This window comes from Coregonus lavaretus, assembly GCF_964263955.1.
Source record: "Coregonus lavaretus genome assembly, contig: HAP1_SCAFFOLD_1397, whole genome shotgun sequence".
Lineage (NCBI taxonomy): Eukaryota > Metazoa > Chordata > Actinopteri > Salmoniformes > Salmonidae > Coregonus > Coregonus lavaretus.
In genome coordinates this window covers 98,720-126,178 of record NW_028164328.1, presented here as the reverse complement: position 1 = coordinate 126,178, position 27,459 = coordinate 98,720, and the positions used below count along the sequence as shown (strand labels likewise).

The following is a 27,459-nucleotide window of genomic DNA, read 5'->3' as shown; positions in this document are numbered from 1 at the left end:
CACAAAAAAAATTTGCATCTTCAAAGTGGTAGGCATGTTGTGTAAATCAAATGATACAAACCCCAAAGAAATCCATTTTAATTCCAGGTTGTAAGGCAACAAAATAGGAAGAATGCCAAAGGGTGTGAATACTTTTGCAAGCCACTGTACCTAAGCAGACAGAGAGAATGTGACTATTTATAAAAGGCTTTTCTTAAAGAGATTCTCCGATAATTTTGTATACGTTTTAGCCAGTAGTTCTGAACTAGCGCTTAGGAGCCTATAGTGGTCCCTGTAAATTGCTTACTACATCACATATGTGCAGATATGTGAACCACGTAATTGCTCTCTCTCTCTCTGCTGTGTCATTGGGCCCGCCCTGCAACCTCATTGGATAACGCTGGGCATGCCTCTTGCAAGCCGTCAGTCAAATGCGAGGGGCTGAAGCTCATTGGCTAGAACTCGTAATTACTAGGGGCTGGCCCACGTGGTGGGAAATGTAGGCAAAATGGCACGGCACAACATTTTAGTCATACTGATGCCGCTTATCTCGACTATTGTACCTGCAAGTCACTGATGTCCATCCAATCAGTCACAACATGTTTGGCTCTGACCTGTCCTCCAGTGGAAAAAAAAACAACCCACATGGAAATCCTCCCATCCATCCAGAGGGGGTGTCCTGTGGGTATTTACCCCACTATGGGTCCTCCGGTTTGGGCTTGGCCAGGTTGGCCCTGACCCTGGCCTGGTCCACAGCATCCAGGAGGTTCTTCCCGTCCATGGCCAGGTTGTGTGCTGCAGTCAGCATCTGTTTCTTACACTCCTCCTTCAGAGAGGTGATTGCGTTCTGCTGGGCCAGACGCATCTTACTGATCAACTCTGCCATGTCGTTGTTCAACAGCTTCTGGGTGCCCTCGATCTGAGAGGAGGGGAGAGGATTGGAGAGAGTGAAAGGTTAATGGTAGCCTGCATGCTAGCATGTTTTCTCTTTTAGCCAACTCCTTTGTCATTGTTCCTAAGTGAACATCTCAGTGGAACAAGAGAATAGAGGGATTGAGGACGGGGGATATACTGTTGAAGACGGGGGATATACTGTTGAGGGCAGGGGATATGCTGTTGAGGGCAGGGGATATACTGTTGAGGGCGGGGGATATACTGTTGAGGACGGGGGATATACTGTTGAGGACGGGGGATATACTGTTGAGGACGGGGGATATACTGTTGAGGACGGGGGATATACTGTTGAGGGCAGGGGATATGCTGTTGAGGGCAGGGGATATGCTGTTGAGGACGGGGGATATACTGTTGAGGACGGGGGATATACTGTTGAGGACAGGGGATATACTGTTGAGGACGGGGGATATACTGTTGAGGACGGGGGATATACTGTTGAGGACGGGGGATATACTGTTGAGGACGAGGGATATACTGTTGAGGACGGGGGATATACTGTTGAGGACAGGGGATATACTGTTGAGGACGGGGGATATACTGTTGAGGACAGGGGATATACTGTTGAGGACGGGGGATATACTGTTGAGGACGAGGGATATGCTGTTGAGGACGAGGGATATGCTGTTGAGGACGGGGGATATACTGTTGAGGGCAGGGGATATGCTGTTGAGGACGAGGGATATACTGTTGAGGGCAGGGGATATACTGTTGAGGACGAGGGATATGCTGTTGAGGACGAGGGATATACTGTTGAGGGCAGGGGATATACTGTTGAGGGCAGGGGATATACTGTTGAGGACGGGGGATATACTGTTGAGGACGGGGGATATACTGTTGAGGACGGGGGATATACTGTTGAGGACGGGGGATATACTGTTGAGGACGGGGGATATACTGTTGAGGACGGGGGATATACTGTTGAGGACGGGGGATATACTGTTGAGGACGGGGGATATACTGTTGAGGACGGGGGATATACTGTTGAGGACGGGGGATATACTGTTGAGGACGGGGGATATACTGTTGAGGACGGGGGATATACTGTTGAGGACGAGGGATATACTGTTGAGGACGAGGGATATACTGTTGAAGGCGGGGGATATACTGTTGAGGACGGGGGATATACTGTTGAGGACGGGGGATATACTGTTGAGGACGAGGGATATACTGTTGAGGACGAGGGATATACTGTTGAAGGCGGGGGATATACTGTTGAAGGCGGGGGATATACTGTTGAGGATGGGGGATATACTGTTGAGGACGGGGGATATCGGAGAGAAGGAGTGAGGTAAAACGGAGAAGGTTGTTACTGTACCTCTGTCCTGATGGACTCATGCAGGGTAGGTAGAATATCATCCACACTGTGGATCAGACTCCGCAAGGTCAGCCCTATAGACTGGAGCGAGAGGGGAGTCTTTAATCAATAAAATACGTCCTGGCAAGTCAAGCTGTTACCGTGGCTACAGATACACGCCCCGCCACTACTAAAATAAAGGCGTGGAATGCAATAGTTTGAACAGTTCTGTGTACAACATTAAGTTTGTAGGCTACACCAGTGACCAGACAAAAGGTATCAAGGAGGGGGGAGTGGAACTCAGCACAGCAGCTACATAGGAAGCGGACTAGGCACTCAGCACAGCATCTACATAGGAAGCGGACTAGGCACTCAGCACAGCAGCTACATAGGAAGCGGACTAGACACTCAGCACAGCATCTACATAGGAAGCGGACTAGACACTCAGCACAGCATCTACATAGGAAGCGGACTAGACACTCAGCACAGCAGCTACATGGGAAGCGGACTAGACACTCAGCACAGCATCTACATAGGAAGCGGACTAGACACTCAGCACAGCAGCTACATAGGAAGCGGACTAGACACTCAGCACAGCATCTACATAGGAAGTGGACTAGACACTCAGCACAGCATCTACATAGGAAGCGGACTAGACACTCAGCACAGCAGCTACATGGGAAGCGGACTAGACACTCAGCACAGCAGCTACATAGGAAGCGGACTAGACACTCAGCACAGCATCTACATAGGAAGCGGACTAGACACTCAGCACAGCAGCTACATAGGAAGCGGACTAGACACTCAGCACAGCAGCTACATGGGAAGCGGACTAGACACTCAGCACAGCATCTACATAGGAAGCAGACTAGACACTCAGCACAGCAGCTACATAGGAAGCGGACTAGACACTCAGCACAGCATCTACATAGGAAGCGGACTAGACACTCAGCACAGCAGCTACATGGGAAGTGGACTAGGCACTCAGCACAGCAGCTACATAGTAAGCGGACTAGGCACTCAGCACAGCAACTACATAGTAAGCGGACTAGGCACTCAGCACAGCAACTACATAGGAAGCGGACTAGACACTCAGCACAGCAGCTACATAGGAAGCGGACTAGACACTCAGCACAGCATCTACATAGGAAGCGGACTAGACACTCAGCACAGCATCTACATAGGAAGCGGACTAGACACTCAGCACAGCAGCTACATAGGAAGCGGACTAGACACTCAGCACAGCAGCTACATAGGAAGCGGACTAGACACTCAGCACAGCAGCTACATAGGAAGCGGACTAGACACTCAGCACAGCATCTACATAGGAAGTGGACTAGACACTCAGCACAGCATCTACATAGGAAGCGGACTAGACACTCAGCACAGCATCTACATAGGAAGCAGACTAGACACTCAGCACAGCAGCTACATAGGAAGCGGAGTGGGTACTCAGCTACGTAAAAATAAATCCTGCACATGCGCAGAAATATCAGTATTTTTAGCCTGGGCAAATTGGGATACAGAAACTCCATATCTTATAATGCTTCTGTGGGTCCATTGCCTCTATCCTACAGCAGACCTGAGTACAGTCAAATACTTTCATATACTTGAGCTGCCCTTGATTGAGTTCGCCCGGTACAATGGGACTCATTTTCCCAAAAGTGGAACTCCAAGCTGAATCACAAGTGTCTGATTCAGGTTTCCTACGGGACTAGTCACCACCTTCCATGTCTTTACCTTCACTATGTTGATGTATTGTTCAGGCTGTAGTGTGTTGACATCGTTCTTCAGCTGCACCACCACCTTGACCAGCTCCATCACCGCCTGGTACACCTGGTCATCTGACCGGTCCAGCTCTGCTGTTGGGAAGGCCTGGGCTGTGGGGACGGGGAGACGTGGGGGCTTGTCTGGCGGGGCTGGGGTTTCAGAGAGGGAGGGAGAGAGGGAGGGAGGGAGGAGGGGGGGAGAGGGGGGAGAGAGGAGGAGGGGGAGAGAGGAGGAGGGGGGGAGAGAGGAGGAGGGGGGAGAGAGGGAGGGAGAGAGAGGGACGCGGGGGGAAGAGAGGGGGAGAGAGAGAGGGAGGCGGGGGGAAGGGGGAGGCGGGGGGAGAGAGGGAGGGGGGCGGAGAGAGGGGGGGGAGGCGGGGGGAGAGAGGGAGGGGGGCGGAGAGAGGGGGGGAGAGGAAGGCAGGGGGAAGAGAGGGGGGAGATGAGGGCGGGGGAGAGGGAGGCAGGGGGAGAGAGGGGGGGAGAGAGGGGGGAGAGATGGAGGCGGGGGGAGAGAGGGAGGGGTGTATGAGAAGGACTGGAGGATGTTTATGATACTTTTGTTACACTTAATCAAATTCCATTTCATACGACTAGATATTCTGAAGGACCACTCACCATGTTCAGTCTCAGCTTCAGGTGACTACAGACAGAGACAAAAAGCAGAATAACTATAGAAACCTGACTAATCATCGTACCTACTACAACTCCATATCGCATAGCAGTAAAGACAGTTGGGGATTTGTTACCAATTCATTGTGATTTCATGTAAATGGACAGACAGACGAGTGAATGACAGACCAGAAAAACAGAGGCTGTGGTAACACTAAACCTAAAGCCTGCAGGTATAATGCTTTAGAACTTGTTATATGCATGTATGAGCTTTTAAAAAGACACATACCAGTGGACTGGAGGCGTCCTCCTGTCCCATGGGATCCTGTAAAGGAACAAGTAGCTTCAGGTTCATTTGACACTATATGGACGTGGACCGTCGATTGACCACGGACCCCATGGTCCCCATAGGGACAGTCAGTTCAAAAACAGACCCACCGAGAGTGAGAGTTACGGGACTGGTGGTTAGGGTGGAGAGGGGGTTGGTTGATAAGGTGGACGGAAGGTAGTTATGGTGGACAGGGCATACAGAGAGCTAGTTGTTAGGGCGGACTAGGGCCCGGTTGCTAGGGCAGGTTACTAGGTCTAGGGTGGTAAAGGTCGAAGGTGTATTCCCCACCAGGAGTCGTTACTCCTTGGTCAGCCACTTGTTGTTAAGGGGTTGTTAGGGTGGTTTGCTAGGTCTAGGGGGGAATATGTTGGAGGTATATTCCCCACCAGGAGTCTCTCCTCCTTGGTCAGCCACTTGTTGTTAGGGTGGTTGCTAGGGCGGGTTGCTAGGTATAGTGGTATAAAGGTTGGAGGTGTTTTCCCCACCAGGAGTCTCTCCTCCTTGGTCAGCCACTTGTTGTTAGGGTGGTTGCTAGGGCGGGTTGCTAGGTCTAGGGGGGTAAATGTCGGAGGTGTTTTCCCCACCAGGAGTCTCTCCTCCTTGGTCAGCCACTTGTTGTTAGGGTGGTTGCTAGGGTGGGTTGCTAGGGCGGGTTGCTAGGTCTAGGGGGGTAAAGGTCGGAGGTGTTTTCCCCACCAGGAGTCTCTCCTCCTTGGTCAGCCACTTGTTGTTAGGGTGGTTGCTAGGGTGGTTGTTAGGGCGGGTTGCTAGGTCTAGGGGGGTAAAGGTCGGAGGTGTTTTCCCCACCAGGAGTCTCTCCTCCTTGGTCAACCACTTGTTGTTAGGGTGGTTGTTAGGGTGGGTTGCTAGGGCGGGTTGCTAGGTCTAGGGGGGTAAAGGTCAGAGGTGTTTTCCCCACCAGGAGTCTCTCCTCCTTGGTCAGCCACTTGTTGTTAGGGGGTTGTTAGGGTGGTTGCTAGGGCGGGTTGCTAGGTCTAGGGGGGTAAAGGTCGGAGGTGTTTTCCCCACCAGGAGTCTCTCCTCCTTGGTCAGCCATTTGTTATCCTCCATCATCTGTTGTTTCTGTTGTCTCATCGTCTCCTGCATACGCAGTCTCTCCATCTGCCACAACCGCTGGGCGTCCTCCTTACTGGACGGCTCCACAACGAACTCACCCTCCTATTGGAAGGGACACACACCAATCATATAGTACAGAGCTAGTAATACAGTAGCCTTGCTTGTTGGGCTTATAGCAGTAACACAGGGCTTTAACACAAGCACAGGACCACATGACTTGGATCGTCATAGAGACCTAACGTAGAAGGCGTAAATGAAACGGAAGCTAGGTTGAAGATACTGTATCCCTGAAAAACAGATGCTTACGGTTTCTTTAAACCCCCACTGAGGGTGGAAATAGAGTAACCAGAGTCTAGAAGGAAGTAGACTAGAACTAGATAACTAGAGTCTAGAATTAAGTAGACTAGAACTAGATAACTAGAGTCTAGAATTAAGTAGAATATAACTAGATAACTAGTCTAGAATTAAGTAGAATATAACTAGATAACTAGTCTAGAATTAAGTAGACTAGAACTAGATAACTAGTCTAGAATTAATTAGACTAGAACTAGATAACTAGAGTCTAGAATTAAGTAGAATATAACTAGATAACTAGTCTAGAATTAAGTAGACTAGAACTAGATAACTAGAGTCTAGAATTAAGTAGACTAGAACTAGATAACTAGAGTCTAGAATTAAGTAGACTAGAACTAGATAACTGGAGTCTAGAATTAAGTAGACTAGAACTAGATAACTAGAGTCTAGAATTAAGTAGACTAGAACTAGATAACTAGAGTCTCACCCCCATGCTGCATCGTCGTGGAGACACCGTGGGCACCATCAAGGCGTTGCTCCTAGAGTCTACAGAGGTGGTGAATTCACAGGGACTGACCAGGTCTGGAGAGCTGGCACACAGGGCCTCATTCAGCTGAATGTGCAGGCCAATACCGTTCCCAAAACGACCCCCAGGTTTCAACCTGGAGGGCTGGAGACACAGGGACAGAAACGATGACGGGCGCTGAGTAACTTACAGTACAAGTCAAATGTTTGGACACACCTACTCATTCCAGGGTTTTCCTTTATTTTTTACTATTTTCTACATTGTAGAATAATAGTGAAGACATCAAAACTATGAAATAACTCATATGGAATCATGTAGTAACCAAAAAAGTGTTAAACAAATCAAAATATATTTTATATTTGAGATTCTTCAAAGTAGCCACACTTTGCCTTGTTGACAGCTTTGCACACGCTTGGCATTCTCTCAACCAGCTTCATGAGGTAGTCACCTGGAATGCATTTCAATTAACAGGTGTGCCTTATTAAAAGTTAATTTGTGGAATTTCTTTCCTTCTTAATGTGTTTGAGCCAATCAGTTGTCTTGTGACAAGGTAGGGCTGGTATTCAGAAGATAGCCCTATTTGGTAAAAGACCAAGTCCATATTATGGCAAGAACAGCTCAAATAAGCAAAGAGAAATGACAGTCCATCATTACTTTAAGACATGAAGGTCAGTCAATCTGGAAAAGTTCAAGAACTTTAAATGTTTCTTCAAGTGCAGTCCCAAAAACCACCAAGCGCTATGATGAAACTGGCTCTCATGAGGACCGCCACAGGAATGGAAGACCCAGAGTTACCTCTGCTGCAGAGGATAAGTTCATTAGAGTTAACTGCACCTCAGATTGCAGCCCAAATAAATGCTTCACAGAGTTCAAGTAACAGACAAATCTCAACATCAACTGTTCAGAGGAGACTGTGTGAATCAGGCCTTCATGGTCAAATTGCTGCAAAGAAACCACTACTAAAGGACACCAATAAGAAGAGACTTGCTTGGGCCAAGAAACACGAGCAATGGACATTAGACCGGTGGAAATCTGTCCTTTGGTCTGATGAGTCCAAATTGGAGATTTCTGGTTCCAACCGCCGTGTCTTTGTGAGACGCGGTGTGGCTGAACGGATGATCTCTGCATGTGTGGTTCCCACCGTAAAGCATGGAGGAGGAAGTGTTATGTTGTGGGGGTGCTTTGCTGGTGACACTGTCTGTGATTTATTTAGAATTCAAGGCACACTTAACCAGCATGGCTACCACAGCATTCTGCAGCGATACGCCATCCCATCTGGTTTGCGCTTAGTAGGACTATCATTTGTTTTTCAACAGGACAGTGACCCAAAACACACCTCCAGACTGTGTAAAGGCTATTTGACCAAGGAGAGTGATGGAGTGCTGCATCAGATGACCTGGCCTCCACAATCACCCAACCTCAACCCAATTGAGATGGTTTGGGATGAGTTGGACGGCAGAGTGAAGGAAAAGCAGCCAACAAGTGATCAGCATATGTGGGAACTCCTTCAATACTGTTGGAAAAGCATTCCAGGTGAAGCTGGTTGAGATAATGCCAAGAGTGTGTAAAGCTGTCATCAAGGCAAAGGGTGGCTACTTTGAAGAATCTCAAATATAAAATATATTTTGATTTGTTTAACACTTTTTTTGGTTAATACATGATTCCATATGTGTTATTTCATTGTTCTGATGTCTTCACTATTATTCTACAATGTAGAAAATAGTACAAATAAAAATAAAAACTGGAATGAGTAGGTGTGTCCAAACTTTTGACTGGTACTGTATATGCTAATTCTAACAACGCTATGACAGAAAGACAATAATGCTGAAGGTGTGTGTGTGGGGGGGTGTATGTGTATGTGGGTGTGTGTGTGTGTGTGTGTGTGTATATGTGTGTGTGTGTATATGTGTGTGTCTCATCAAGAAGATAGGATACTACCTTAGGAGGAGGCTCGTTGAAGTTCAACTTTGTGTCGAACAACTTGGTGGAGCGTTTTCTGTCCCTCTCTCTCTCTACCTGCTGCTCCTTCTCCATCTGATGGACGTCACTGTGAAAAGAAAAAGTACATATTGGCAGGATATTTGTTGGTGGAATTGTTTAATGGAGCACCTTACCCACCTTTAACCACATTCAGATTTCAGAACATAGCCAAGCCAGGAAAGGGCAGTCAGTACCTGATCTTGACGACCAGCTCGGTGAAGGAGGGTCTGTCGCGGGGGTCGTAGGACCAGCAGCGGGTCATGAGGGAGTAGAGGGCAGGGGGGCAGTTGTCAGGTTTGGGAAGTCTGATGCCCTGCTCCAGCTGGTTGATGACGTCACGGTTCTCCAACCAGAAGAAAGGCTGCTGCCCATGGCTCAGGATCTCCCACATACACACCGCTATGGCGGAGAGGAGAGGAGAGGAGAGACAGAGAGAGACAGAGAGAGAGACAGAGAGAGAGACAGAGAGAGACAGAGAGGTAGAGAGAGAGAGAGAGAGAGAGAGAGAGAGAGAGAGAGAGAGAGAGAGAGAGAGAGAGAGAGAGAGAGAGAGAGAGAGAGAGAGAGAGAGAGCTTCAAGTTCCAAGAGCAGCTGGTAAAATGATGAGCTCCTAATATCTAGTGTTATATTTCATATTTTAAATTAGTTAGAGGAAGAGTACATTTGAGAAAAACAAGTGAGTGAAAGATAAAGGAAGAAGGACTAAGAATATAACATCAGAAGAAGAAAATACAACAACTTTTATCCTGCTAACTCAACTGAATAGCTAACAAGCCTGATAATGCAACTGGATAGCTAACAAGCTAACAGTTGTTTACATGTTGCTACAGAGTTGCTAAGACAGTTTCTAGCTACAGGCTACATGCTGTTAGCTAAAAAAAACCTAGCTAACAAATAACAAAAAGGACAATAAAAAAAGGACAAAGACCAGGACAAAGCACAGGAAAACAAGTACCTAAACTTACACAAGCAAGAGAAAACTATTCAGACAGAAAACAAGAAAGGTAGGCTTTGTTTACATTCATAAACGTCTAGCTCAGCAACCTTGCAATCCAATATGCAGAAGGTATTGCCAGTGAAGCAGGGAGGAAAACATATAAAGCAAAGGTTTTAAAAGAGCGCCCAGAGACCCTAAGAGCAGACTTTATGCAACAAAAAGACAAAGAAATCAAGGTGGATCTCCTCTTTTTACTGAACGTCCAAATGCTTGGCAAGCAGCCCTGCGCAAAGCAAACAAACATCTTAAAATGTCTGGAAACAACACCACGAGACAATTGTATGTGGACACAACCCCCCAGAATTCAGGGGGAGAAAACAACAAGAATGTGACACTGTCCAGACGCTGATGGAAGAGTCGAGGCATTTCCAGGAGGAGAGCCGTGCTTCAATAGAACAGTCAAGACAGAAGTTAAGACAGAACACTGAACAAATGCCCCAGTCCAATGATGGCCTCCAAGAGGAGGAAAGGCATGTGGCCCTGACAGCATCAATAATGACATGCTTAAAACACAGTACTCTTGAGCTACAGGATGCCTTATTAAAACTATTCAACCTGGTTTTGGAGAGTTGCTGCTTCCCTGATATTTGGAATGAGGGGCTCATAACCCCCTTGTATAAAAAGGTGACAAATTAGACCCTAATACCTATTAGGGGAATATGTGTCACCAGTAACATGGGGAAACTGTTCTGCTGTATTCTCAATGACCGAATACAGACCTTCCTCACACAACATAACGCTCAATACGCTCTCAGAAAAAAAACGAATTGGTTTCCTACCCGAACACAGAACAACAGACCCCACACACACATTACACACTAATAAACCAGCATGTTCATCAGAAAAGCAGAGGAAAAGTATTTGCATGTTTTGTTGATTTTAAGAATGCTTTTGATTCCGTATGGCATAATGGATTATATTACAAAACCCTCCAAAGCGGCGTTGGGGGTAAAGTATATGACATCATAAAATGTATTTACTTGAACAACACATGTAGTATTAAAACTGAACAATAAAATAACAGTTTTTTTGCACAAGGGGCGAGGGGTGAGACAAGGGTGCAGTTTAAGTCCAACCCTGTTCAACGTCTACATCAATGAACTAGCAGTGTTGTTGGACCGATCTGCATTCCCTGGACTCACCCTCAAAGATGAGGAGGTCAGATTCCTGCTCTACCCAGAGGACCTTGTCCTACTGTCACCAAGATGAGGAGGTCAGATTCCTGCTCTACCCAGAGGACCTTGTCCTGCTGTCACCAAGATGAGGAGGTCAGATTCCTGCTCTACCCAGAGGACCTTGTCCTGCTGTCACCAAGATGAGGAGGTCAGATTCCTGCTCTACCCAGAGGACCTTGTCCTACGGTCACCAACAGAGACTACAGGAACAACTTAACATTCTTTGGGAATACAGCATCAACTGGGCAATAAACATCAACTTTCAGAAAACCAAAGTCTTGATTCTCCAGAAAAAGGCCATGAATCAGAGCAGCAGACACTCCTTCAAATGAGGAAATACCATTGGTTGAACACGTCCAATGGTATAACTACCTGGGCCTAATAATCAGTGCCTCCGGTGGATTTGGTCTGGCAGCGAATGCTTTAAAAGAAAAAGCCTGCAAAGCATTTTACTCCATAGAAAGACAATTCTCAAAAATAAATATTCCTATCCAAATCTGGTGAAAAATATTCAGTAGTGTAATTTTACCAATTGCACTATATGGAAGCGAGGTTTAAGGACCAACCTGTAATTACGATTATAAGTATTGGGGGAAAAAAAACAATAGAAAATCTACATACAGAATTCTGCAGAAATATCTTAAATATCCAAAAGAAAGTACCAGATAATGCATGCAAAGCGGAACTCGGACGATTGACTTTAATTGTAAATTTAAAGAAAAGGACAGTAACACTTTGGCACCATTTGAAATGAAGCCCCAAAACATCCTTACAATTCAAAGCACTGGAAACCCAAGACCTGAACGCTGAAAAGAGTCAGCTGTCAGCTGTTAAAAAAACTAAACAACCCTATTATCCAAACACACAGGGAGATCAATGAAATTGTTACAGAAATGAAAACCTATTTTTTGACAAATTGGAAAAATGAAACAAAAACACAGAATAAACAACATTTCTATTTGGCCCTCAAAACAGAATACAAATGGTCAGAATATCTCTACTGTCAGAAATACAAAACAGAGACAGATCCTGACCAAATACAGGCTCAGCGACCACCAGTGAAAGAGAGAGAAGAGAGAGAGAGAGAGAGAAGAGAGAGAGAAGAGAGAAGAGAGAAGAGAGAAGAGAGAAGAGAGAGAGAGAGAGAGAGAGAGAGAGAGAGAGAGAGAAACGCAGGCACACACAGAAATACTGCAAAAGCAAAGGATCCCCCAAAACATTTCAACAGACTTACCAAACATCCAGACATCACTAGCCGTTGTGAAGCGTCTGAAATTAATGGATTCTGGAGCCATCCATTTGATAGGTAATCGGCTCACTGAGGCTGTGGAAGTGATGCAGAAAGACAGTGGTAATATGTATTTAGCCAGTGTGAGGCCAGTATTTAAGAGCACACAGACAGACCACCAACCACTCCATGGGAGCATCTCAATTACATTTCCTTGATTCCTTGCATCCTCTTCGACCTCCTTCTCAAAACCCATTGGATGAGAAGGTCAGAAGTCCCTCCCATCTGACTTTCTCATCCAATGGTTATTTTTATTTTTTTAATGAGGCGCGGTGAGAGGACGCGAGGAATCAAGGAACTGACATTGAGATTCTCCCCGTACCTTTGTAATACTCTTCTTCCTCGATGTATCTGGACAGGCCAAAGTCTCCCAGCCTAACACAGTCTGCTGTGGCCACCAGCACGTTCCTCACCGCTATGTCTCTGTTCCGAGACAATAAACAGGGTTAGTTGAAACGGAGGTACTACAGGTGTTTGTCGTCCTGTTGCAAGATGTTTTGCTACCGTGTGCTCTAACGAACACAACCCTGTTCTCTGTGTTTAGAGGTGCTTTGTCTCTGTTGGGACACAACATGTTGTGTTGCTGCCATGTTGTTGTGTTGCTGCCATGCTGTGTTGTCATGTGTTGTTGTCGTGTTGTGTTGTGTTGTTGTCATGTTGTGTTGCTACCATGCTGTGTTGCTGCCATGTTGTGTTGCTACCATGTTGTGCTGCTTCCGTGTCGTTGTCATGTGTTGCTGTCATGTTGTGTTGTCGTCATGCTGTGTTGCTGCCATGCTGTTGTCATGTTGTGTTGCTGCGATGTTGTGTTGTCGTCTTAGGTATCTCTTTATGTAGTGTTGTGGTGTCTCTTGTCGTGATGTGTGTTTTGTCCTACATTAAAAAAAAAAAAATCCCAGCCCCCGTCCCCGCAGGAGGTCTTATGCCTCTTGGTAGGCCGTCATTGTAACTAAGAATTAGTTCTTAATTGACTTGTTAAATAAAGGTTAAATAAATGTAAACAACAACATGGGTTAGTGGGCAGCAATAGTACTTTGCAGCATGGACATCTACACTGAGTGGACAAAACATTAAGGACACCTGTTCTTTCCATTACATACGACTGACCAGCTGAATCCAGGTGGAAGCTATGATCCCTTATTGATGTCACTTGTTAAATCCACTTCAAATCAGTGTAGATGAAGGGGAGGAGACAGGTTAAAAGAAGGATTTATAAGCCTTGAGACATGGGATTGTGTATGTGTGCCATTCAGATGGTGAATGGGCAAGACAAAAGATATACAGTAAGTGCCTTTGAACGGGGTATGGGGGTAGGTGCCAGGCGCATCCCGCTCACAAGTTTCCTGTGTTTATCAAGAATGGTCCACCACCCAAAGGACATCCAGCTAACTTGACACAACTGTGGGAAGCATTGGAGTCAACATGGGCCCAGCATCCCTGTGGAACGTTTTCGACACCTTGTAGGGGGAGGGGGGGGGGGGGGGGGTGCAACTCAATATTAGGAAGGTGTTTAAAATGTTTTGTATACTCAGTGTATGTATTACATATCTAGGAGTGTGATTTTATTTTATTTATTTTTATTTTATGTCATTTAGCAGACACTCTTATCCAGAGCGACTTACAGGAGCAATTAGGGTTAAGTGCCTTGCTCAAGGGCACATCGACAGATTTTTCACCTAGTCGGCTCGGGGATTAGAACCAGCGACCTTTCGGTTACTGGCACAACGCTCTTAACCACTAAGCTACCTGCCGCCCCGTGATGAAGTGGAACACGGAATATGGGTGTAAAGATGGCCACCCTACCTGTGTGGGAAAAGCTATACGGACACGCCTGGTGCCCAAATGGATGACGCAGCTGAGAGTCGAGCAGAGATGAATGGATTCGGTTCAGTCAGTCGTCAGTGATGAGCCCTTCCCGGCTAGCTAGTTTATGCCGGCTAGCTGACAACAACAGCAGCATCACTGCGCTAGTTAATACTCACTAAAAGAAAGTTATGTTTATTTTGACGGGCGAGGGAGAAATAACATGTAGTATCGGTCACCGTCTGGATGTCACCGTGACATGCCAATAAATTAACGTAACGACAAGCCGGAGTGAACGACCAGTACAACGGCGTTGTATCAAGGTACTTCCCTCTGATGCTAACGTGGCCAATGTGTTCCATCCCACTTGATTTATATTAAGAGTAGGATAGCATCCTACACGACAAATAACTTGTAATATTGGTAGTAGCCATCTGGATGTCACCGTGATACGGTCTACTGCTGCTCAATGGGGAGAGTTTGTGCTGCAAGCCGGTAACAGAACAACACGGCGCACAGTGTGTCCTTCGTTCCTGCTTGCAGACTAATGATGAGCACTGCTGGAGAGGGAAGTAGTTAGATAGTGTAGCCGATATCAGGCCAGTAAGGAGAGGGAAGTAGTTAGATGGTGTAGCCAATATCAGGCCAGTAAGGAGTGGGAAGTAGTTAGATAGTGTAGCCGATATCAGGCCAGTAAGGAGTGGGAAGTAGTTAGATAGTGTAGCCAATATCAGGCCAGTAAGGAGAAGGAAGTAGCTAGATAGTGTAGCCAATATCAGGCCAGCAAACTATTAATAAACAATTACTCCGATTTAAAAAACGGGAATGATTCTGAACATTCTCCCAACTCCCAACTTCGGCAGACAAGTTTCAAATTCTCGTAGAAGTTTCTAGCCACAAGCATGATGCTAGCTACCTGGGATGACTGACTGAACTGAATCAGTTTATCCCCACTCAACTCTCGCTGCGTGACATAAGTCATCCATTTTGGGGCCCCAGGCGTGTCCGTATAGCCTCTCCCTACCTGTGCACCATGCTGATTCCCTCCAGGTAGACCAGAGCTTTACAGATCTGCAGGCTGAAGAGGACCAGCGTTATGTTGGTCAGCTTGCGCTGGTTCTCTACTAGGTAGTTGCCCAGCTGGAAGACAGATGGAACAGAATGATAGGGCAGCAGACAGGACAAGCTGGTAGAGAAGCACCTGTAGGGTCACTGGTTTGAATCCCAGGTCTGCCAGGAGAAATTGTGCTATAAGTCAAGTCTATCCAAGTTTCCAAGTTCATTTTTATAAGATCATGGCTGCTGTTGTCTTCATGACAATTCACACATCATGGCTAACAACATAACATTATGGCTAACAACATAGAATTATAGCTATCAACACAGCATTATGGCTAACAACATAGCGTCATGGCTAATAACATAGCGTCATGGCTAATAACATAGCGTCATGGCTAACAACATAGCGTCATCGCTAACAACATAGCGTCATGGCTAAAAACATAGCGTCATGGCTAACAACATAGCATTACGGCTAACAACATAGCATCATGTCTAATAAAATAGGGTGCGTTCATAAATTCACACTGGAGTGCCAGAGAGCACTGACACCGGCCATATTCAACGGGTGTTGAGCAGTTATTCTGCGCTCTGGCACACTCAGACAAGAGTGCTCTGAAATCGGAGTAGTAAACGCACCCATAGTGTCATGGCTAACAACATAGCATTATGGCTAACAACATAGCGTTATGGCTAACAACATAGCGTCATGGCTAACAACGTAGCGTCATGGCTAACAACGTAGCGTCATGGCTAACAACGTAGCGTCATGGCTAACAACATAGCGTCACGGCTAACAACATAGCGTCACGGCTAACAACATAGCGTCACGGCTAACAACATAGCGTCACGGCTAACAACATAGCGTCACGGCTAACAACATAGCGTCACGGCTAACAACATAGCGTCACGGCTAACAACATAGCGTCACGGCTAACAACATAGCGTCACGGCTAACAACATAGCGTCATGGCTAACAACATAGCATTATGGCTAACAACATAGCATTATGGCTAACAACATAGCGTGGCTGTGGTTCTCACCTCTCCATACTGGTAGAGTTCCATGACGATCCACACTGGGTCTTCCTCTATGACGCCGATCAGACTGACGATGTGGGGGTGGTTCAGGTTCTTCATGATCACTGGAGAATGGGACAGGTTTAACAATTCAACTTTTTCCTTATATTTTCGTGTGAAGGCTACATCAAGAGAGGGATACACAGGGGCGCAACTTTCACTGGGGACGGGGACAGTGGACATGTCCCCCCCCCCCCCCAACATTCTGAAATTGCATTTTTGTCACCCCCAGTTTTATCATTGGAATGTGATAACAAGCAAGGCTCGGGTGTGCTTTAGGACCATGCAGACGCTTCCAAGCGGTCGGGTAGCCTGTTTGGAGTGTTTATCCGACTGGATTAAAATAATAATAATAATAATAATAATAATAATAATAATAATAAATGTCTTCCGCCTTAAAACCAAAGTTGCGCCACTGGGGATACATACTTTCTTATTAATAGTATTTATCCCACAGCGTCATTGTTTCTGATTGGCTAGAAGGGCACTCTAGAATGTACATTAAAACCAGATAACTGGACAGTTGGAAAAGATATCGGGACACCTTGTAATCATGACGCAATATGCGCCTACACATGCAGACTGTACTTGCTGCAAAGTAACAGAAAGCTAAACCAACAACCCCAAAAAAACTGAAATTGGATACATTGTAAACGCAGGTCCAACAAAGGAAAAGCTAGCATTGACTTGTTTTTACAGAGACATTTTTTTGGGGGGAGCATCTGATGACCTGAGGTGGTGAGTGATGAACATGAATGACCTGAGGTGGTGAGTGATGAACATGAATGACCTGAGGTGGTGAGTGATGAACATGAATGACCTGAGGTGGTGAGTGATGAACATGAATGACCTGAGGTGGTGAGTGATGAACATGAATGACCTGAGGTGGTGAGTGATGAACATGAATGACCTGAGGTGGTGAGTGATGAACATGAATGACCTGAGGTGGTGAGTGATGAACATGAATGACCTGAGGTGGTGAGTGATGAACATGAATGACCTGAGGTGGTGAGTGATGAACATGAATGACCTGAGGTGGTGAGTGATGAACATGAATGACCTGAGGTGGTGAGTGATGAACATGAATGACCTGAGGTGGTGAGTGATGAACATGAATGACCTGAGGTGGTGAGTGATGAACATGAATGACCTGAGGTGGTGAGTGATGAACATGAATGACCTGAGGTGGTGAGTGATGAACATGAATTTCTCCTGTCCTTTCCATGTTGCAGTCATGATGCTATGCTGTCAAATCCTCCCACATGTTTCTAGTTTGACCGGCTGTTTTCAGCAACTGGTATTTTTGAAATTCGCTTGTCATATTGGCAGGTTTGCTAGCAACAAACTGTTTAGCTAGCTTCTAGTCTAGTGTTTGATATGCAATGCGATCTCTTCGTAATGAACAGTGTCGAGTGTCCTGACGAGAAGGACAACTTTTCTAGCTATGCCAGGCAAAAATCGGGCATTATCAGCTCATTGTTATGGATGTATCCAAATGAATGTCAATAGAAAAACATCTTAAACAAACGCAAATGCAGCTACTTTGCTGTTATTCTGGCTGCAGAGGTCGTGACGGTGTTAGCCATAGCTAGTTGGCCACCTAACAAGCAAGGGACAAGAACATTGCCAGAGCGCATGGCTATGGAACATACAGAACAAACAAATGGGTCCATAACTATATCTATAGCAACCAAAATATGAATAATCTTATAAAAATGAAAATAGGTGCATTGTCCATTATTTCCAAGGTAATGTACAGAATGGAGGCGTTTATTCCTTATGTATTGTCTCTACAGATCAGGTCTGTTGATGCTTATTCAAGTGATCATGAAGTGTACAAAAAAAAGTAAGTAGCGTTGCCTTGTGTGAGCCAGGACGGAGCCTACCCCCTGGACAGGACACTAGTCTATCGCTGTAGTGAGACAGCTTGATGTCTCCTACAACCCCCTGGACAGGACACTAGTCTATCGCTGTAGTGAGACAGCTTGATGTCTCCTACAACCCACTGGACAGGACACTAGTCTATCGCTGTAGTGAGACAGCTTGATGTCTCCTACAACCCCCTGGACAGGACACTAGTCTATCGCTGTAGTGAGACAGCTTGATGTCTCCTACAACCCCCTGGACAGGACACTAGTGTATCGCTGTAGTGAGACAGCTTGATGTAGCCTACAACATTTTACATTTACATTTTAGTCATTTAGCAGACACTCTTATCCAGAGCGACTTACAGATCGTGAGTGCATACTGCATGTTTTTAGTTTTTTCCATACTGGTCCCCCGTGGGGAAACGAACCCACAACCCTGGCGTTGCAAACGCCATGCTCTACCAACTGAGCTACACGGGACAACCCCCTGGACAGGACACTAGTGTATTGCAGGGCCTTACCCCCAATCTCTCCTTAATGCTGAGTGCCAACCAGTGGTGTAGTGGTGCCTGGAGAAGTGGGTACACTCTAATTTTGCCTTTTTACATTTCCCATATTCCCATAGTATAAAAAAATTATTTGATACAATTTTGAATTTGGCCTTTACTACCACAGCTTATAGAATCACATTGAATAACAAAAAAAGACAATAAAAAAAGTAAATCATGAGGAATAAGGTTTTGAAGTGTCTGTCCTGTATCTAGGAGACATAAGAAAGCTCAGGAAATATTTTTGTTTTTTTGGACACATATTTAACCCCTTATTTTTGTTGGCACAAAACTACCATACTTCCATTTATTTGTATGGGTTACCTTCGGACTAGTCCCGCTAGTCCCGCTAAATGCACTGTTGGTTAAGGGCTGTAAGTAAGCATTTCACTGTAATGTCTGCACCTGTTGTATTCGGCGCATGTGACCAATAAAATTTGATTTGATTTGATTTGACACTTTCACCATCGTGTTCGTGAGAGTCTCATCTTTCCATAGTAGTTTGTAGGCCAAACGTTTTCCCGGAGCAGATTTTCGTGATGTCGTGAGAAGATTTTTTGGGCTCCCGAGTGGCGCAGTGGTCTAAGGCACTGCATCTCAGTGCTTGAGGCGTCACTACAGACACCCTGGTTCGATTCCAGGCTGTATCACAACCGGCTGTGATTGGGAGTCCCATAGGGCGGCGCACAATTGGCCCAGCGTTGGCCGGTGTAGGCCGTTATTGTAAATAAGAATTTGTTCTTAATGTGTTCTTAACTGACTTGCCTAGTTAAATAAAAATAAAAAATAAAAATGTCTCCTGGTCTGACAAAACACTGCTGTAGCTCGGCCACCTTCCACCACAGATGAGGAAGGGTGACACAGGCGGATGCGGTGGATTGAGACGCAGCCCATGCAAAAAAATTCTTAAACTGATGATTTTCATGGGGATTTTTAAAATTATGTTACTTAGATATAAACCACATCAGGAGACCACTTTTGAGGTCTGCGAATCTTTTTTGAAATTGTGATTTTTTTTGTGTAGTTACCCTTTAATTCAAGTGGCAGGCACCTAGCACATGGGATGGCGTTTTCCAATGGATTTATGCAAATAAATAATAATCATGATATCATTCTTTCAGGTAGGCATAGGCTACTTTGTAGCTAGTTAACGTTTAATAGAGAAGGTTTTTGGGAAAGCCTTTCCATCCATACCAGAAGACGGTTAGGTATATCATTAGCATCACTATATTTGTCCGTTAATTGTTTGAAACCTGGACGTTTTACTTCATATAATGAGGCATGTCTTACCTTGCTTCAAAGTAGCCTATAGCCAAAATCCCACCATAGAAAAATGGAGGCAATTATTTTATAAAGACTTCCTCATATGCGTTCTCCTGTTGTTTTGGTTTTCTTTCAACTTTTTTCAATGTCTAGCAGCCAAAGGCATTACTACATTTACATTTACGTCATTTAGCAGACGCTCTTATCCAGAGCGACTTACAAATTGGTGCATTCACCTTATGATAGCCAGTGGGACAACCACTTTACAATTATTATTATAATTATTTTTTGTGTGTTTTTTTGTTATTTTTTTTTTATATATATATTTTCTTTAGTTTTAGAAATATTTTTAGATTGTTTTTATTTTTGTGAAATTTCTTTCAAATTTTTTAATTTTTTATTTAGAGTATGTTTTTAATTTTCTTTGTTTTGTATATATAGTTGTTGTTTTTTAATTTTTGTTGTTTTTACATTTTTATGTTTTTTTTTTTTTGTAATGCTTCTTCTTCTTCTTATTATTTTTTTTTTGGGGGGGGGGTGGGGGGGGGGGGATAGAAGGATTACTTTTATACTATCCCAGGTATTCCTTAAAGAGGTAGGGTTTCAAGTGTCTCCGGAAGGTGGTCAGTGACTCCGCTGTCCTGGCGTTGTGAGGGAGCTTGTTCCACCATTGGGGTGCCAGAGCAGCGAACAGTTTTGACTGGGCTGAGCGGGAACTGTTCTTCCACAAAGGTAGGGGGACCAGAAGGCCAGAGGTGGAAGAACGCAATGCCCTCGTTTGGGTGTAGGGACTGATCAGAGCCTGAAGGTAAGGAGGTGCCGTTCCCCTCACAGCTCCGTAGGCAAGCGCCATGGTCTTGTAGCAGATGCGAGCTTCAACTGGAAGCCAGTGGAGTGTGCGGAGGAGCGGGGTGACGTGAGAGAACTTGGGAAGGTTGAACACCAGACGGGCTGCAGCGTTCTGGATGAGTTGTAGGGGTTTAATGGCACAGGCAGGGATTATCCTAGTCATATTAGCATATTGCATCTTTAGATCTCCCCTCTTCCTAAAGAGAAACCACTCGCATGTGCGGTGCGCATTTTAGAACAGTGTTTTACCCGTTTTACGCAAATCGCACGTAGGCCTACCGCCATGCACACAATGCTGCTTCTAAAATGTGAAGATATAATAGATATATAGTTAATATAATATATAGATATAATAGTTCATCAACATTCTAAAGCTAAACAGTCTGATCTGTTCCATCAGCCTTTTTAATTGATACAGTGTATACCTCCACTACACTACTTTGATACGCATCGTTGAGATTAAGAAGTGAGTTTACGCAATGCCCACTGAAAAAATAAGTGGATATACTATACCCGCCCACACGTTTTGTTTTTTGCCCTAGCACTACACAGCTGATTAAAATACAGGTCTTTGGGTATGACTTGGCTGGGGGATCCCAACTTTTCAATCTCAGGGTGGACACTAACCACAAGGCCAGTGAGTTGGTGAAGTGTGATCAGTATTTGCTCTGTACCTGCTTCACTCATGAACTTCTCCATGACGTCAGGTGAACAGTCTTTACATGTCTTCACCGCCACGCTTAGTCTCTTCCCATTCTGGTTCACAAACACAGAGACCAGTCACACACACACACACACACACACACACACACACACACACAGAGACCAGTCACACACACACACACAAACACACACACACAAACAGAGACCAGTCACACACACAAACACACACAAACACACACACACAGAGACCAGTCACACACACACACACACACACACACACACACACACACACACACACACAGAGACCAGTCACACACACACACACACACACACACACACACACACACACAGAGACCAGTCACACACACACACACACAAACAGTGAGATCAATATTGTGTTTAGTTAGGCACATTTGAGGTGTTAGAATTGACTGTGTGAGTAGGGTGTCGGGAGATAGACTTGCCGATTTCTTGTACATTCCTTCATAGACCTCCCCGAAAAAACCCTCGCCAAGTATCCGGCCCAGAACAATGTCTTCTCTGTCGATTCCATACTTCACCACTGAAACCAAGTATACAACAACTTAGAACATACAGTAGATCATAGAACATAGAACATACAGTAGATCATAGAACATAGAACATACAGTAGATCATAGAACATAGAACACAGAAGGCAAATTTGAGGAAAACACTACCGAAGTTCTATCAACACATTGCCTGTAGTACATGCGCATCAAAAACTCTCGACCATTGCTACAACGCCCTCCCATGCCCTCCCTTCGACAAATCAGATCACGACTCCATCCTGGCTCCTCCCTTCCTATAGGCAGAAACTCAAACATGAAGTACCCGTGCTAAGGTCTATTCAGCGTTCAACACCATAGTGCCCTCCAAGCTCATCATTAAGCTCGGGGCCCTGGGTCTGAACCGCGTCCTGTGCAACTGGGTCCTGGACTTCCTGACGGGCCGCCCCCAGGTGGTGAAGGTAGCAAACAACACCTCCACTACGCTGATCCTCAACACAGGGGTCCCACAAGGGTGCGTGCTCAGCCCCATCCTGTACTCCCTGTTCACCCATGACTGCGTGGTCACGCACGCCTCCAACTCAATCATCAAGTTTGCAGACGACAGAACAGTGGTAGGCCTGATCACCAACAATGACGAGACAGCCAACAGGGAGGTGGTGATGGCCCTGGCGGAGTGGTGCCAGGAAAATAACCTCTTCCTCAACGTCAACAAAACAAAGGAGCTGATCGTGGACTTCAGGAAACAGCAGAGGGAGCAAGCCCCTATCCACATCGACGGGACCGCAGTGGAGAAGGTGGAAAGCTTCAAGTTCCTTGGCGTACACATCACTGATCATCTGAAATGGTCCACCCAAGCAGACAGTGTGGTGAAGAAGGTGCAACACCACCTCTTCAACCTCAGGAGGCTGAAGAAGTTTGGCTTGGCCCCTCACAAACTTTTACAGATGCACAATTGAAAGCATCCTGTCGGGCTGTCTCACGACCTGGTACGGAAACTGCACCGCCCGCAACCGCAGGGCTCTCAAGAGGGTGGTGCGGCCTGCCCAAGGCATCACCAGGGCCACACTGCCTGCCCTCCAGGCCAGCAGACTACAGCACCCAATGTCACAGGAAGTCCAAAAAGATGATCAAGGACATCAACCACCCAAGCCACTGCTTGTTCACCCAGCTATCATTCAGAAGGCGAGGTCAGTAGAGGTACATAAAAGCTGGGACCTGAGACTTAAAAACAGCTTCTATCTCAAGGCCAGCAGACTTTTAAATAGACATCACTAGCCGGCTACCACCCGGTTACTCAACTCTGCACCTTAGAGGCTGCTGCCCTATGTACATAGACATGGAATCACTGGTCACTTTAATAATGTTTACATATCTTGTATTACTCATCTCATATGTATATGCTGTATTCTATACTATTCTACTGTATCTTAGTCTATGCTGCTCTGTCATTGCTTGTCCATATATGTATATATTCTTAATTAATTCCTTACTTAGATTTGTGTGTATTGGGTATATGTTGTGAAATTGTTAGATATTACTTGTTAGATATTACTGCACTGTCGGAGCTAGAAACACAAGCATTTCACTACACCTGCAATAACATCTGCTAAATATTTGTATGTGACCAATAACATTAGATTTTATTTGATTACTGTGTTTTACTGTATTTAGTCAATGCCATTCTGACATTGCTCATCCTAATATTTATATATTTATTAATTCCATTCTTTTACTTTTAGATTTGTCTGTATTGTTGCGAACTATCAGATACTACTGCACTGTTGGAGCTAGGAACACAAGCATTTTGCTAGACCCGCAATAACATCTGCTAAATATGTGTATGTGACCAATACGATTTGATATGAAAAGTCTACATCAATCTCCTCATATCAACAACTATAAAATGTCTTCCAGTTTGATAAAGGAGAACTTCTACTTACCAGACCTCGGTCGTTCATCAATCTCAGCGTAGATTTCAGATCCTGAACGATTGGATATTTGATGATATCAGTTTTGTGGTCAAAACAGATGGGTCAACATAGCCCCCCCCCCCTACAGTACTAGTTTCAAATAATTCAACACAGCCACTGCACTGATTTGAACAATGATTAATAATGAGAAATTAACCATGATATTTGTCAAACAAAAGATGAAAGCAGTCTTGGTAGATAATAACTCACCCATGCTATTTCTGATGCTGTCTGTGTTTACCGTTTGACTACAGAGTGGGAGGAGAGACAGCCAGAGGAGGAGAGGAGAGGATCATCAAACCCTGGGTTTATAGTTCCTCAATGCACCAGGCACACTGTTACAATAACACTACCTGTCTCTTTGGAAAAATCTATCTGACAGCATCACTTTTCACTTGATCTTATATCCAATGTTCCAACAAGTACTCTTGAATATGTACAGTTCAGTTTCAGCATAGTGACTTGTTATAGGAATGACACAAAAGCCCAAATATTAAGCCTTGTTCAATCCACTCACTTTGTGGGTAGGTCTGGAAGGGAACTTCGTAGATTGGCGTCTATGGGTCATGGCAGAAACATGGTGTTACTTCACATTGGTTCAATAGACTTACGAGAGATGAGGTAATCAAGTTAGACCACTGTGATGCACTCTTTCAGTGTATCCCCTTCTGTGTTTCCCCTTACCATTATATACACAGGGCGGACTTCCTGATCCCCCTTACCTTTATTTGGTCTGATGACGATGAACGACTTGTCAGTGGCGTGCTCCAAGCGACAGTAACCGTCAATAAGGTCCACCATGTTCTCTGCCATCGCAAACTTAGTCACGTTGATAGACAGAGGCTGACCAAGAAGATACAAACGATTCACATTACTGACAATTACTGACAATTACAATCACTTTATAACATTATAATGTCATAGGGGTCATAGGCTTTCAGGGCGAAATATTTACTTAAGATGCAGGCATTTAACTCAACGAACACGTCAACAAAAATGTTGCATGATAAAAAATAAAAAATACACACACACACAGATCTCAAGTTAGGATTCAGGGCCCGAATTCACAAAGTGTCTCAGAGTAGGAGTGCTGATCTGAGATCGGTTTCCGCCTGTCCAAATAACTGGATTCATTATTGATCTAAAGGCATAACTGATCCCAGATCAGCACCCCTCTCTCCCTAATGTGTGTCCAGGCCTCACTGTGTTCCCGATTTAAGCAGTGCTAATAAAGTTGTTCTAGATCTATTTTAATGCGTACCTGTCTGGCTCCGTCTATGTCCAGGTTGAGGAGGGCTTTGTCGTCACTCTGAGATAAACACTTGATGCTCTTGATCTGTTTGAAGTTTGCTAGACACACAGGCTACGGGGGTAAGAGATAAAACAATTAGCCGATACACTTAAAAGCCTTTGGTGTAGGGTGAAGTTGCCCAGTAGACGCCGGTCTTGGGTCAGTTGAGCATTTTCCCCCCACTAAATGGTTAGGGTAAGGATTTGTGGGAGGGGTACCCTAGGGGAAACTTCACCCCGGAGCCCACACCGGCTGGGGATGAGGAAGAGATGGGGATACATTACTACTCCAAAGAGAGACACCCTTGCAGCAGGCCTCAATGAGGAATGTTCCATTTCTTGTTTTTTTGTAGAAAGCTTTAAATGTGTAGTCTGAAATTACCCTGCTAACATTTAGGCTATGACATCATAAGATCTTTATTGTGTGTGTGTTGGTGTGTGTGTGTGTATATATATATATATATATATATATATATATATACACACATACATACATACATACATACAGTGGGGGGGGGGAAGTATTTAGTCAGCCACCGATTGTGCAAGTTCTCCCACTTAAAAAGATGAGAGGCCTGTAATTTTCATCATAGGTACACGTCAACTATGACAGACAAATTGAGCATTTTTTTTCCAGAAAATCACATTGTAGGATTTTTAATGAATTTATTTGCAAATTATGGTGGAAAATAAGTATTTGGTCACCTACAAACAAACAAGATTTCTGGCTCTCACAGACCTGTAATTTCTTCTTTAAGGGGCTCCTCTGTCCTCCACTCGTTACCTGTATTAATGGCACCTGTTTGAACTTGTTATCAGTATAAAAGACACCTGTCCACAACCTCAAACAATCACACTCCAAACTCCACTATGGCCAAGACCAAAGAGCTGTCAAAGGACACCAGAAACAAAATTGTAGACCTGCACCAGGCTGGGAAGACTGAATATGCAATAGGTAAGCAGCTTGGTTTGAAGAAATCAACTGAGGGAGCAATTATTAGGAAATGGAAGACATACAAGACCACTGATAATCTCCCTCGATCTGGGGCTCCACGCAAGATATCACTCCGTGGGGTCAAAATGATCACAAGAACGGTGAGCAAAAATCCCAGAACCACACGGGGGGACCTAGTGAATGACATGCAGAGAGCTGGGACCAAAGTAACAAAGCCTACCATCAGTAACACACTACGCCGCCAGGGACTCAAATACTGCAGTGCCAGACGTGTCCCCCTGCTTAAGCCAGTACATGTCCAGGCCCGTCTGAAGTTTGCTAGAGTGCATTTGGATGATCCAGAAGAGGATTGGGAGAATGTCATATGGTCAGATGAAACCAAAATAGAACTTTTTGGTAAAAACTCAACTCGTCGTGTTTGGAGGACAAAGAATGCTGAGTTGCATCCAAAGAACACCATACCTACTGTGAAGCTTGGGGGTGGAAACATCATGCTTTGGGGCTGTTTTTCTGCAAAGGGACCAGGACGACTGATCCGTGTAAAGGAAAGAATGAATGGGGCCATGTATCGTGAGATTTTGAGTGAAAACCTCCTTCCATCAGCAAGGGCATTGAAGATGAAACGTGGCTGGGTCTTTCAGCATGACAATGATCCCAAACACACCGCCCGGGCAACGAAGGAGTGGCTTCGTAAGAAGCATTTCAAGGTCCTGGAGTGGCATAGCCAGTCTCCAGATCTCAACCCCATAGAAAATCTTTGGAGGGAGTTGAAAGTCCGTGTTGCCCAGCGACAGCCCCAAAACATCACTGCTCTAGAGGAGATCTGCATGGAGGAATGGGCCAAAATACCAGCAACAGTGTGTGAAAACCTTGTGAAGACTTACAGAAAACGTTTGACCTGTGTCATTGCCAACAAAGGGTATATAACAAAGTATTGAGAAACTTTTGTTATTGACCAAATACTTATTTTTCACCATAATTTGCAAATAAATTCATAACAAATCCTACAATGTGATTTTCTGGAATTTTTTTCTCATTTTGTCTGTCATAGTTGACGTGTACCTATGATGAAAATTACAGGCCTTTCTCATCTTTTTAAGTGGGAGAACTTGCACAATTGGTGGCTGACTAAATACTTTTTTCCCCACTGTAGGAGGATTATAGAGGAGGATTCTAGAGGATTATAGAGGAGGATTATAGAGGAGGATTCTAGAGGATTATATAGAGGAGGATTCTAGAGGATTATATAGGAGGATTCTAGCAGATTATATAGGAGGATTCTAGAGGATTATATAGGAGGATTAT

At 44.9% G+C, this 27,459-nt stretch overlaps 1 protein-coding gene across 1 annotated transcript in view; it reads right to left on the bottom strand.

Moving 5' to 3' along the window:
- Nucleotides 1-8: 8 nt before the first annotated feature.
- Nucleotides 9-27,459, bottom strand: part of LOC311117146 (protein-tyrosine kinase 2-beta-like) — a 65,859-nt gene continuing 38,408 nt past the window's right edge. Inside the window, exons 10-29 of the mRNA XM_084192129.1 lie at nt 25,171-25,272; nt 24,632-24,752; nt 24,427-24,466; nt 24,120-24,157; nt 23,880-23,921; nt 21,874-21,971; nt 21,421-21,502; nt 16,183-16,283; nt 15,105-15,220; nt 12,600-12,700; nt 12,224-12,313; nt 9,011-9,215; nt 8,775-8,883; nt 6,798-6,980; nt 5,969-6,118; nt 4,898-4,933; nt 4,615-4,639; nt 3,968-4,146; nt 2,249-2,329; nt 9-898 (exon numbers count right to left, since the gene is read on the bottom strand). Coding sequence (XP_084048255.1) covers nt 677-898; nt 2,249-2,329; nt 3,968-4,146; nt 4,615-4,639; nt 4,898-4,933; nt 5,969-6,118; nt 6,798-6,980; nt 8,775-8,883; nt 9,011-9,215; nt 12,224-12,313; nt 12,600-12,700; nt 15,105-15,220; nt 16,183-16,283; nt 21,421-21,502; nt 21,874-21,971; nt 23,880-23,921; nt 24,120-24,157; nt 24,427-24,466; nt 24,632-24,752; nt 25,171-25,272 — 2,121 coding nt within the window. The 3' untranslated portion in view covers nt 9-676. The remainder of the gene's footprint in view (nt 899-2,248; nt 2,330-3,967; nt 4,147-4,614; nt 4,640-4,897; nt 4,934-5,968; nt 6,119-6,797; nt 6,981-8,774; nt 8,884-9,010; nt 9,216-12,223; nt 12,314-12,599; nt 12,701-15,104; nt 15,221-16,182; nt 16,284-21,420; nt 21,503-21,873; nt 21,972-23,879; nt 23,922-24,119; nt 24,158-24,426; nt 24,467-24,631; nt 24,753-25,170; nt 25,273-27,459) is intronic.